At 34.1% G+C, this 14,324-nt stretch overlaps 1 protein-coding gene across 1 annotated transcript in view; it reads right to left on the bottom strand.

Moving 5' to 3' along the window:
* Positions 1–8,327: 8,327 nt before the first annotated feature.
* The window catches only part of LOC122080274 (1-deoxy-D-xylulose 5-phosphate reductoisomerase, chloroplastic-like), an 8,648-nt gene continuing 2,651 nt past the window's right edge, over positions 8,328–14,324 (bottom strand). The window contains exons 7-13 of the mRNA XM_042647224.1: positions 12,285–12,434; positions 11,973–12,040; positions 11,247–11,358; positions 10,987–11,091; positions 10,642–10,763; positions 9,788–9,934; positions 8,328–8,997 (exon numbers count right to left, since the gene is read on the bottom strand). Of these exons, the coding sequence (XP_042503158.1) occupies positions 8,829–8,997; positions 9,788–9,934; positions 10,642–10,763; positions 10,987–11,091; positions 11,247–11,358; positions 11,973–12,040; positions 12,285–12,434 (873 nt within the window). The 3' untranslated portion in view covers positions 8,328–8,828. The remainder of the gene's footprint in view (positions 8,998–9,787; positions 9,935–10,641; positions 10,764–10,986; positions 11,092–11,246; positions 11,359–11,972; positions 12,041–12,284; positions 12,435–14,324) is intronic.

Raw genomic sequence — 14,324 nt, 5'->3', positions numbered from 1 at the left:
ACCCTAACGATATTATCGCTAATTTCTATAACTATGATGATTTAATCGTTAGATCATTGGATGGATATGCATTATTATGTAAAAATTTAGTGATCCATCTAAACTATGTATCTCACCATTGGTTAATTTATTCTCATTTGTTCTTCAACATTCCAATTTTTAAAAATAGAAAATATATATCCTTTATGGCACATGAAAAAATTGATTTAGACTAATGATTAACCTATGGTAAGATGACAATGTGAAACATGCCCACTCAACTTGAGTGCTAACTAAATTTTAGCATGACAAATAATAGCCAATAGAAATGACGAGTATTGAAAACTTATATTCTTTATTTATTTATGAGATTTTCTTATTGATACTCCTTAGGACGTCTTCTTTGTTTTTATGGTATTTCAATTTTTTACTTTTTCATGTTGTGTAAATAAAAACTTTGAAATTTTAACTTTACCAATATTTTTTTTTTATCATTTGAAACCATAAGGATCAAAATTCAAATGTTCAGTTCATTGAGTTTGAGTAAATATAAAGAAAGCAGAGGGGAAGTAATATAATCAGCCCAGGTGCATTTCTACTAATTTCCCACATAATTTAATCATTACCTCTATCATGATTCTTGTTTTATTATTTAAAAAAAAAAAATCTCAATTGGCCAGACACACACAGGTGTGGACAAATTTGTTATCTTATACTGTAAAATAAAAATTTTATTCACATTGATACCTTTGTGTATGTTCATGGACTCCTTTGTTGGTGTAAGACTCTAAGGGCCACATGACTAGACAACAACCTCTTGTCCTATTAAAAGAAAAATGGGGTACATCCAGTGCCACGAGGATCTTGCCATTGCAAGGTCTGATTAAGGAGAATTATGATGTATGCAACATTATCCCCATTTCACAAAGAGACTATTTTTCAACTTGGACCCGCTAACTCTAGATTGTAATGATTTTTATATTTTATTATTATGTGTTGATATCAAGTATGTTAACATATAACACCAATAGGATCACATGATGAAGTATCATTTAGAAAGAATATGAGGATCATCTAAAAAAAAAAGAGAGAATAGAGAGATAGACACAATAGATGCTAGCATACTTGATATTGATGGTATACCCAACATTTCCCTATTATTATCTATTTATATTTTTTGGATTGAATTCTTTATCTAACTACATAGTTTTCTCTCTCCTCCTATAATAAAGTCTGATGTCATTTCATAATAGGAAAGAAAGAAATAGATAAAAGGAAGCAGTAATTTTTTTATTTTCTTGTTTTTCCCAACAAACATAATCTAACGAGGAAGGAGGAATCAACAGAGGCAGATCGGAGGGCCCATCGGAAAATCCCATACGGGCCCGGGCCCACCGGTGCAGTATAAAAAGCATGATTCAGATTACCCCAATCATTAGAGAAGGGATCAGAAGAAGAAGAAAGAAAATAAAAAGAAATCTGGAGATGCTGTTTCCACTGTTTTCGAGACTAGGTTAGTTGGAGTAGTAGTAGTAGTAGTAGTAGTAGTAGTAGTAGTAGTAGTAGTAGTAGTGTACATGGAATAGAAATGGGCCCCACAATTGTTTCGTTTTTTTCATGAATCATGACAAAAAATCTCCAGTAAAAAGTAAAAAAGTTCTCCAGAATTAAGCCTTGGAAAATGTGTAAAGTGAAAAGGGCTTGAGCCTGACCTGAGCTTTCTCTATCTGTTTGGACTGTGGCTGTGGACTTCTGGGTCTCAAGACTCTCAACTCCCAAGGGCTGGGTAGTGGGAACAGCAAGAAAGGGTAAAAGGGTCTGAGTTTGATATGGTGATTGGAGAAGGAAGCTTTTATTGCACTCCTCACTCTTTTCACATGCAAAGAGGGTTCCATGCGCCAAAGCAAAAGCATGCTTGGAAAATGGAAACTACTCCTCCTCCATATTCTATTTACCACTTAAAGTCTATGTCAAGTTTCTCTTAATCTTTTCTTTCCTATTGATAGTTTTTCTTCTTTTTAATTTCCATTTTTTGTTGTTTCAGGTTTTGATATTAGATCAATCGTATTAATCATCACTATTGATCGATATCGTATTGGTGGTATCAATACAAGGAAGGCTTTAAAAAAAAAAAAAGGGACTAATATGGGTTGAAATCGTCTGCAATTCCGATATCGTACAATTCCGTGTAATACCACCTTTAGGCGATGACACATGTATTAATACCAATACAATGGTCCAGATCTGCTACAATTAATAAAACCTTAAATCAGTGAAGAGACATTTAAATCAGATCTGGACCATTACATTGGAATCAATACACGTGTCACCCCCTGAAAGTGGTATTGCATGGAATTGTACAAGATTGGAATTGCAGACGATTTTTTTCCAACTAATATGGGTACTGATACAATGAACAAAATCCTTGGTCGAAGAAGAGTTAGAAAGATAAAGAAAAAAAAATACAAGAACCAATCACCTTCAAGGAATATTCCTCTATGTTGAGTACATTTTTTTTTTTTTTTTTTAATATCTAGATTACAATTACATTGAAAGATTCCAAAAGAGAATAATATGCATATTCCAAGTGGAATCCAACCAAGATCTGATATGATGGTCAAATTCTTTTATTTATTTATTTATTTATCCTCTGCAAACAATGAGAGTATTTGAAACTTCGACCTGACTAGTTTTTAGGCACACACATACGCCCTTGGGCACATCATATCAACATCAGATCCTAAAAAAATCATAAAAGATTTGGAACTTACCCAAGGAACAAAGGGGTAGAATCCCCACTTTATTGCATTATTCCCTTTTTTTTTTTTTTTTTAATTCATCTGTCTAAATTCCTTTTTATCCAAATATGATTAATAATTATATAAAAGACCAACTTACTAAGGAACAATATGCATATTCTTTGAACTTTCCCCCCTTATAGTGGGTGGGGCCATAGCTTTGGAAGCTATTTCTTTCTACAGGACCCCACCCTCCACAATTAGTGAGAGAATGATTTGGAAGTTGTGATTGAAACTTTAATTTGTTAGCTTTCTTTGTACCAACAACTACATACATGTCCCAACTCCCAACAAAGAAGTAAGGAAATTAAAGTTAAAAGATGTTAGATTTGTTTCTTTCTTATGGGCTAAGGCTAATAATCCATTTCCTTCGGATACTTTTTGGAACCCAATAACACATACAGATGTGTCCAAAACCAGAAAGTCCTGAAAAGTGACCCCATTTTTCTTGGTCATCAAACCCAATCCATATCTCAACCTCGGGGTTTTAGTGGTTCACTTTTTTTTCCTTTTTTTTTTTTTTTTTTTTTAGAATTTCACATCAGGTATTATTACAATCAGAATGACCGACTTAGATTTTTTTTTTTTTTTTTTTTAGAACGTGGATAATATATGTAAATATTTTTATATAAGTATTCTCCCGTCTCCCATAGCTTGACCAATGGATCCCACACTAAGGGTGTCAATTGGGAATCGGAATCGAATAACAAAACCGATATTAAGTCGAATTACTCAAGTCGAATTGAATCGAATTTAATTTGGTTCAAATTGATTTGAGTATGTGAGTATGCTCTCCAGTTCGGTTTGGTTTTGGTTTCAAGTGTAAGAACCGTCAATTTGGACCGAAATATAACTCAATTGTCTTAAAACCAAAAAAAGGAAAAAAACCTAGTATAGTAATATCGTTAAGACTAAAAGTGGGATTTTTTCAATATTTAATTTTAAAATTTTAATAGTATTTTTTACAATTTATCATCACATATTTACAAACTAAAACAATTTTGGAGTTACCAATGACCATAAAACCTATAACTTGAGCCTATTATGGCATTTGGTCCATCACAGTCATGGGTTCAAAAGCGGAACCGTTTTCAACCAAATTAAAACCGAAGTACAATATCGAATTAAAATTGCATATTAGAACCGAATTGGAACTGAAACCAAATCAATCCAAATTGAATCGGCTTGAATATCTAAATATGGAACCGAGTCAATTCTCGGTTCGATTATGGTCCACTTTTCCATCATTTGGAACCAAACCAATTGACACCCTTATCCTACATTCACACTCTTCCTACTCTTTGACCATATGTAAGGGTATCAATGGTTACTTTGGTCTAGTTTTGGTTAGATTGAATTGATTCGACTTCACCATATCCACATCGAAATCAACTCAATCTGGACCAAAACCAACGAAGTACCCATTCAGAAAAACGTTTCTAACATTTTTCCATTCTATGAGAACAAAAAAAAGGAATAAAGCGTCTAGTGTCAACTTGATGTTTTCCGGGTTTTTTGAAACGAAAAGAATAAAACAAAAAATGCCAGAAACACAAAATGATGGAATGACAAAACCTTGTTCTGTCATTTTGGTTGTCGTTCCATCATTCTGGTTTTGTTAAAAAAAAAAAAAAAAAAAAAGTGAACAACTGGGGTAATGTTCTTGAAATAGGTTCACCAAACACTATTTTTTTTTTTAAACCATATTTTGACACAGAAACTGAAAATTCTATTTTTGACACGAAACGTCGTTTTTAGAACCGAATGACTACTAAACGCAGCCTTACTATTATTAAGAAAAAATATTCTTATTTTAGGAATTAAACAAGGGACAAAAAAGTAAGTTACAAAATTGATTAACACCTTAGAGATATGTTGATAGAAAATCCCTTGTTAAATACAATAAAAGTTTAAGTAATGTGTACAATCATGTTGAATAATGATTACAAAAATTTCATTTTTAGGCTTGATTTTTTATTTTTTATTTTTAATTTCACTTGCTTTACCTCTAAATTTTCCTTACAATCAAATGTATCCATAGAATATCTTAATTTTCACTAAAATTAAAAGAAAACTTTAATCTTATGGTTACCTTTGGCTGAAATTTTAGAGATCCATCTTAAAAAAAATTGAGTATTAAATGAACTACTACGCAGATTAATTTAAGCACTGATCCAATTACTACGTTGTAGTTACTTTTACTAACCTTCTCCATGCCTACAACCTTCCCCAAGACAGCATTATTAAGCTCTTATTTCATTTATTCTATTGAAATGTTGCAGAAATCAATATCCTCATAATGGTTTCCACGATATCTAAGGATTTAAAAATTGGATCAGATCAGTTGATTCAGATCAATCCAGAATGGAATCGGTTAAGACTGATCTCAATTTCAGCTAACTCGAATCAGGTCGATCCCTATTGAAACAATAGAGTTGGAGATCTAAAGGCCAATTTTAGGGTTTTTTTTTTTCAGTGAATCAAAATCAGTTAGAATGGATCTAGATCCTGATTTCAGGTTTTTAAACCCTAATGATATTATCTTTGTTTCTATAAATTATTAGATGATATAATTATTCTGATCAATGGATAGATAAGCATTATTTAGGTAAAAAAATTTGTGATCTATCTCAACTATGTGACCCATTATCACTTCAACAGTCCCTCAGAAAAGGGAAATAAGGGGATTTGTTGAAACCCCTAAGGTCAAAAATTACAATACAAAAATCAACGTATGGTAAGATGACGATATGGAAAATGCCCACTCAACTTGAGCACTAACTAAAAGGTTCACATGATGAACAATAACAATCGGAATGGCAACTGTGGAAACTTTATCTTTGTTATTTATTTATCAGATTTTCTTATTTATAGTCCTTTCAAGGTGTCAAATAATTTATCTATAAAGATTTTACCCTTTTAATATAATGCATTTGTTTTTCAATGAGACTAGGCAACATTATTTCACATATGAATTAAAAATGTACAAAGATAATGATAAATTTTGATAATCAATCAAGAAAATTAAAAACTCTTTGCTATCCTTAGCTTAAAAAACTTGCAGGAGTAAGAGACAATGAGCAATCAAAAGAAAGTTTCAAGTTTTAAATATAACTGTAGAGAGATTCATTTAAACGAAACCTTAAAACCTCTCTATAGGTGTATTTAGAATATGAACCTTCTTTTGTTTGTCCATTTGTCTTATTCCTAAATTCTCAAAGGGTAAAAAAGAGTTCTTCTTTCAAATTATTTAAAAATAATTTACCATAATGTCATTTTCAATAGTTATTTATTGTTTATATATATATATATATATATATATATATATATTTTTGTACACATACGAGATGACGTGTTTTAAACTCATTGGAAGAAATGTGTATTAACTACTAAGGCTAATAACATAATTTCATGTCGTCTACCATCCAATTATCTCACCGGAAGAATTCCTGAGTCTTGGTTGGGACTTGGGCTATGAAATTTCTATTTTATCATTTAACTAAAATGATTTGACATATTTAAAAAACCTGACACTTAAAAGTATGAAATTACTTAATTTATCTATTTGTTGAAACTGAAATCAATTATAATCAAGGGTACATAATGTCCCGTTACAAACATAAACCCAAAAAATGGTAAAAAAAAAATTAAGCAAATCATTTGACAGCTTTGGAATTATTAATAAGAAAATATATTTTTAAATTGAAATAAATATGATAAATCTAATAGAAGATGATAAACTGGTCATGAGGTCATAGTGAAAATTAGACGGGGTATAAGTTTAGCTTTGTCAGCCCAAGCCAACCTTGAGCTCAAAGAGGATATGGACCTAGAGGGTGAGTTAATGTTGGGAATATCTGACCCTGAGTCAGGTCTGGGTCGGGCCAGGGTTGAGACCTTAGATTCAGGAAAAGAAGATGGATATCTTGCCGTATTAGGTAGCTCCACTTGTAATTGCTGATACAAATAGAATTTCCCTTACAGATCAGAAACGAATCCTCTCTCTCCCTCTTCCAAGTGGCAATGTATCATATCCAATTGGACTGTGACAGAGAGAGACTAGGAGAGATGGCTTGGCAGTTCATACTGTTCTCACTTTGTTGCAATTCTTTAGATTACTATGAATTTTATTTTGACATAAATGGGCTCACAACAATGAACCGCCCAATTAGGTGACTACCCTTGCATTAATGTTCAGACATTACCCATGAAAGAATCTGACTCCTTTCTCTTTGTTCCTCCATTTGTCTTTAACTGATAGCTTGGGAGTCGGGAGGAAAAGATGATGGAGAAAGAAAGTCACCACACACACTATTACACTAATGTCTTTTAGAGAGAGAGAGAGAGAGAGAGAGAGAGAGAGAGAGATATGGGTTGGAGACAGAGATGGTACTTGGTAGAGTACCATGTTTTGTGGATGAGAATAGGCTGTCCCCCACTTCTGTTTTCTTTCTTTTTGGGTTGGCTTCAGATTGGCATACCCCGTGACTTGCTTTCTTAAGGTGCCACAATAAGAATCAATGGTGGATCAAAAAGAGCTTCAAACTAACCACTTTATCACTCAAAAAGGATATTAGCCCATTTAAACACTAGAAGGAAACAATAGATACCTAAAAGAAGGTAGATGGATAGTTGGATGTAGGCACCTTACATTTTTGTGATGCAATTTATGACATTTCTCCTCTATTCCTAGAGAAGCCAACCATGTGATGCATACTCTGGCCAGGAAGGCCCTGTCTATTACATATACGGCAATCTGATCGCATTTCACTTCGTGGTTGAAACAATCTTGTAATCCTTAACAGCTTGTTCTTCACGTGCTACTGAATGAAATAATATTTACCCTAAAAAAAATGTACGCCAGAAGTAAGAATGGCAAATTTATAATTATTGGGTGTAGTGTCAGAAGTTATAATGGCATTTTCGTAATTTTTGGGTATTAAAAGTCATTCTACTCCCTGGAAATCAATCTCACAGAGTATGATTAGGAAAAAAAAAAAAAACATTTCCACCATAGGATCACTCTTGCAGAACAGAATTCTTACCAAACAAAACCTATAAGAGTCAATGAACAAGGAGCATTCTTTTCTTCAAGCCCTTCCACTTGGCAAGGCATCTTCAAAGTTGCCTTACAGCTTGTTGCATTGCTTGGTCATAAAGAAAATCAGGAATATTTAATCAGTTTTCCTAAATTCCCATATTGCAAGAAATCTTCAACCCAAAAGTTCTGCATGTCAATTCTCAAGTTCCCAGTGTTCCCTTTGTTGAGTCTCCACTCTCAACAAAGGGAATGAATCTGTCTCTCAGGACAAGGGCATGTGTTCATACCACCAATGCAGAGTTTCAAGTTGTCCATTATCTAATAGCTAATAAACATTGAACATTTTACCTTAGAGATGAGATTCATAGGGTTATGTTTTGATTGCTCTGTTTTTCACCCTGATTTTCTGAACCTAGGTGATTTCCCTGCTTGGAATATATTCGGAGAGAAATCTATTTCTGTTTTGTGTGACACAAAGACTCTTAATGACTATCACTTGAGTAGCAGTCTTTCCAAGACACTGACTGATATATCATTATCTGAAAATGGGGTTAATTACAGTAAAGGCTTCGCTTCAGCAGGAATTTTATTTCTGGGGTCACCAAATCTAGATATCTACTGTATGTTGACACAAAGTTTTAGCTTAGGTGATTTGTAACATTGTATTTATGCACATCCTAACTAACATAAAAGGAGAACCCAAAAGAACTCAAAATAAGAGGAGGTAAAAGAGAGTTTTTGAAACTGAAATGCATCATTTTTTCTCCTCTTTTTTTTTTTTTCATCCCAAAACTTCCACTTTTTTATTGTCATCAATTGGATTTTCTGTTCACCAACAAGAAACTAATGCATGCAATCATACATTTAGAGATGCTCTGCTGTTATCATCGAAAATTATAATACAGTTGCTTCAGCTCCACATCTCCACAAGAGGTAGTTACAATTGTAGGCTGAAAGGTCACTGGATCCCAGTCAAAGCATTATCTTAGTTATGTAAGGTTTGCTGCATGTCATGCGGGGACAGGACTTAAGCCAGATGATGGTTGTAAATTTGCAGCAAACTTCCGGGCCCACAGATCATAATGTATGATCTCCTCAAGAGATGGGCTTGCCACTAAATCTGCCTGGTGCTTGTTGCATGTCTCCTCCACAACTTTGAAAATATCCAGGTAGCTGATTCTGAAAAGGACATGCCACATGCTTATCAGCAGGTGAATTTGAAGGTTATAAGAAAATCAGCAGCATTAGTCATTGTGGCAGGCAAGCTATTTGAGAGTATTCCAGCATATCTTATCCAAGAGTTGGTAACATTTAAAAAGCAACATGCCATATCAAATTAAACTGAGGGTCATTAAGATGAACAACAACCCCACAGCATAGTGTAGACAACATGGTTGTTTCAGAAAAAAGGAAAAAAAGACTTTGTTTCTTCATTCTTAGAAGAGGCATTAGCACCCCTCCTCTGGACCTAGTTTATTCAACACCCTAATCCGATTACCAAAATAATTTAAGTGACAAATCTTGGCATTTTCACCAGCATTGTTTCTTATTGACAGATGGCTAGTGGGAGCTTTAGGCCAGGAAGGGACGATTAGGTTCTACTATTATTAAATACAACATAGTCTCAATGTACCATATATGGATCACTGTTTTAACAAGAAACCAGCTGGGAAAGAAAGCTTGCAGTTTTGCAGTTGACTTTGAACTCGTTATAGCATTTGTTTGAAAGTTTAATTTTCAGTTAAGCTTCTAGATTATCTCTGTTGCAAAAAGAAACAAATGTTTTCATATATTCTTAGTAAATAAATGTGATTTTAAATTATTCCGATCCTCCATAGAAGACATAAGCCTCTAGATAAGAGTATCAAAAAAGAAAAAAGAACTCAATGAGAAACGAGCAACAAGAGAAAATAAATCACTGAGATAAACAGGAAACAAAAAATAAATAAAGTAACAAAAAGGTACATACTTTTCATCAATAAACATCTCCACAGCTTTCTCATTTGCTGCACTAAGAACCCCAGTCATGGTGCCTCCAGCTCGTCCAGCAGCATAGGCAAGATTCATGGATGGGTATTTATTATTATCAGGAACTTTAAATGTTAGGGAACCAAGCCTGCATCATTCCATTTCAAATTCAATAATATGAAAGAAATAAACAAAACTAACCAAAAGTTCAACTTGGCTCTCCATTACCTAATACCAAGGATTCAAATAATTCCAAGTAAATATTTCACCATCAGCAACAAAAGCTTGTCATTAAAAATGCTTTCCGTAATGACTATGATTGTCTTAGGAATTCAGTTAACATCAACTCGAATATGAGTAGAAACTGGACTCTAAAACCACGCCCAGATCAATATGCAAGCTTACAACTTTACAAGTGATGGATACCGTTAGGACTATCCATTAGTTTGGATATGACTTATCTAGAGGATGAGTATAAATTTGTGGCATTCATCATCCAAAAATTGTAGCCTGTACTTCTCACTATATTAAGTTGAATTATTGGGATATTCCTGTAATTGATGGATGCACACCATTAATATGACGTCATGTTTTCAAGTTTAGAATTAACACTGAAAAAAACAGCTCAAAAAAGAAAGAGTTGGGGATACTGAGTAAGAACAGAATATGAAGGTAATTCCAAGGAATTAGAGAAGCATCACCTTAATTTTGTAATTGATCTATATCCTTCTTATCTTTCTTCTTTTCTTCATTGTGTTGAAGATTAGTATAATCCATACTACAATAATGTACTTATTTGCTCCTACTATATTTAAAGTAGAAATATAATGCAACGAAAGGGAAAGAGATCCCTACTTGCAAAGATCAAGACGAGGCCAGGTTATCTCAGAGCAGTAAATTCTGTCTGGCCAAGATAGTGTGTAAAGTATTGGCAAACGCATGTCAGGCCACCCTAACTGAGCCAAGATGGATGAATCCTGAAAAAAACAAGAAAAGTAAATCCAAATCTATCAGCGCAGAGAATCTATTTGTGTAAATCAAAATTCTTATTCCAAATTCCAGTGCCTCCAGAAATTCCCAAAAGAAAAAAATTGAGAAGCATTAATACATTCAGCATAACCTCTTAGAATAATATCACATGTTAAAAAACAAAAATTATCAAAGAAATAACTAGGATGATGGAAAAGTCCAGAAATGAACCTGTGTCTCAACCATCGAGTGTATGATCGACTGCGGATGAATCACAATCTCAATATCATCATATTCAGCCCCAAATAGATAGTGTGCTTCAATTACTTCTAGGCCCTGTTAAGGGAGGAAAGGGTGTGCAAGAAATAAAAGGGAGCACGGCTTTAGGTCTTCAGAGGATGCATGACTTAGAAAGTAACATAACATAACATGAAAAAAAAAAAAAAAAAACACTAATAAGCAAGTAGACAAGAAGGAAAAAAATTGAAAACCTTATTGAAAAGGGTAGCAGAATCAACTGTTATCTTTTTTCCCATATTCCAGTTGGGGTGTTTTAAAGCATCGGCAACTTTTACTTCTTTCAATTTTTCAACAGGCAAATCCCTGTCGCAGAAACCACAAATACTTGGTTAGCCCTCGGTTCTGAAAGTCAGATCCATAATTGAAAGTAAATTGCAAAATATATGACCTTTTCCAAATGAATAAACCATTATAAATAGACTGCACCTAAATGTTTTACTCACTTCCTCTCATTGAGAATGACAATTACCAACATTCAGGGTAGAAATTTAGGTCACATTCAAATGTGAAATTATTGAGTGCTTAGCTTAGAAGCATGTTCTTAATTCATATATAGCATAAATATGTGCACATCTTAGTTTTGCAGCGGAGGCCATTGAAGCTAAGACAGGGTATATAAACTAAAAGTGACTAGGGATGTAGTGAGAAAGGAAATGAATGGCCTATGCTTGACAAATAAGATGACCTTAAAAAAAGTTGAATGGTGAAACAGAATCAGTGCAGCTGACTCCATCTGATTGGGAAAAGGGCTTAGTTATGTGTGCATCTTAATATTAATCAAGAAATTTCACTTTTCAAAGTGATAAATGCAACTCGAAAATCATAATCCACTCTTTACATTTGTTTTCTTCTTTCCCTCTAAAAAGTGGCAAGCTATGTGGTGTTTGAAATACTCTAGTTGTGTTATTACTTCCCACCTGAAAGCTCCTCCTGAAGCAGTCAAAAGGATGCGTCGAAGTGCACCCTCTGGCAAACCCTGGATACACTGGAGACAGAAAGATCTCAGTCAGCTTCTCTAATCAGCATTGATAAGAGGATGGAGCCAAAAAGATGCATCTTACATGAACATGAAATTGTTAATGAAAGTAAAGACCCAAAAATGTCCTCATATCATTGCAAACAAGGACGTCCACAATGAGATGGAAGAATCTCAAACATACATCCCTAATATATAGGACATATTCAGGCGATTGGGGGGCGGAGATACCAGTAAGAATAAACGTTTGTACCTGAAATATGGCAGAATGTTCTGAATCAGCAGGAAGTATTTTCACTTTATGCTTGTGAGCAAGTGGAAGCACAAAAGGACCCCCAGCAATTAAAGTCTCTTTATTTGCCAGTGCTATATCTTTTCCTGCTTCTATTGCAGCTACTGTGGGCTGCAAAAAAATAAAGGAGCAAAGGTCAGCCAAAAGGCTTGAGTTTCCATTATTTGTTCTTTCTTGTAAGTCAGTGTAGTTATGCTTCCTAAAAGGTAATCAATAAGTTATTTCTCCTAATGTTAATCAGAAAGCTTCAGTGATAACAAGAGCAAATAATAGAGATGTGAGGAAACATAATTTAAAAAGTGCAATGCTTTTTTAACTTAAGGATCAGGTGATCAATGCAATCAAAGGTTTTTTATTTTAGTTAAAAATTTTTATTCGATAGCAACAATTGTGTGGTAAGAAAGAAATACACAGGCTTTCACAAGTACCTTACAAGCCCAAACTGAACACATTGCACTTAATTAATGCCAATGTCCTCTTTGGTGGCCACAGAAAAAATAATTTTATAACGAAAAGGGCACAAAGGCACTAAATGAATCACAGTCTTACTAATTTGGATCACTTTTATAGAAGCCTCCTTTGCCCTGATAAAATTCTGGATCTTCCTCCTCCTACCATCTTCTTCTTCCAAACTACTAATAGGAACCACTACGTGGATCTCAGCAAGCTCCACAAATCATGTGGCAGTCATGCGCCCAACCAGTGGCATCCTCCCCTCATAGGAGAAATGAAACAACCTCAAGAGGTCACCACATCCCATTGAGAATGCTGGCAAGTGATAAAAAGCTTCTCCTTAATAGTGGTGGATGCCAAGAATCTTTTGACTTCAATAGTCAATGGTTCCAATTCCTTATGAGTATGCTTTAACTTCTAATCTATGACCCGCAATATTTGGGTACCTAATGTTGATTTTTCACGTGTCAAAAATTCACACTCCAAAATTCAAAATAATCCATTTAACTCTCTTAGCAGCCACTTTTAGTAGCTTTAGGTAAGATCTTACCATTTACCAAGATTGGAAAATAGATAGGAGTTTCAACAGGGAATCAAACTGCCACCATATCCAATAGCATGAGATATATATATATATATATATATATCCAAAAAATATTACAACATCATGACCTCCCCTGGTTCAATCTTTCCTTCTTGTCATAATCTTTTTTTTTTCTTCTTTTTTGGTTAACAACGGGTATCCGGGCCTTCGGCCTGAATAGTCCCACGGGCCCATACTGACCTCACAACCGCACGGATCAAGTCATACCGGGGTTGAATCACTTGAATGAGAACCATTTAACTTTCACCGAAAGCAGTGAAGAGCACTAACTCATTGTCATAATCATTTAACCCCACACTCAAAACATCTAATCCACAATTTTAACTTGAGGATCTACTGCCATCTAAACTCATGCTTCTGTAACCCAAAGCAATTATACTATAATATAACTGGAAGAAAATTAACAGCCTATCAAAGAAAATTCACAACTCTTCAAAAGTCAACCCTATATAAGAAAACCCCACCTTTCTCTCTCCAGAGTATATATGAATGTTTTAAGAACCAGGAGCAGCCACTAAATGGATCCTGGTCTTGAAATAATTCACATGATCAAGGACTAACCATGTTATCTTTTGGGACCTATCTTTTTCCAATCATTCCAATGATTAAAACAGAAATTACTTGATCGAGAGTTTTATGGATTTAGAAGAAGAGTGTGGGATATATTTCGTCATCATGAAATAACTTTGTTTAGACTTTAGATATCCTAAAGAACATTTTAAAACAAAAATCAGTATTTCACACTGGGTTTATTTAGCCAACTCCTCACAAGGGAGGTGCAAATAGTTAGAAACCCAAACGATGGCTTTTCTAGTTGTTGGGAATCTCATGGGAGGAAAGTGTAATCTATCCCTTATTTGATTTATTGGAATTATTTCTTTCTTTATTTGGATAAATAGATTTTATTCTACTTTTTATCATCAGTGCATGGGTATTTTAGTGAA

This window comes from Macadamia integrifolia, chromosome 5 (genome assembly GCF_013358625.1).
Source record: "Macadamia integrifolia cultivar HAES 741 chromosome 5, SCU_Mint_v3, whole genome shotgun sequence".
Classification (NCBI taxonomy): domain Eukaryota; kingdom Viridiplantae; phylum Streptophyta; class Magnoliopsida; order Proteales; family Proteaceae; genus Macadamia; species Macadamia integrifolia.
The sequence above is the reverse complement of the archived record's forward strand: the minus strand, read 5'-3'. Positions and strand labels throughout refer to the sequence as shown.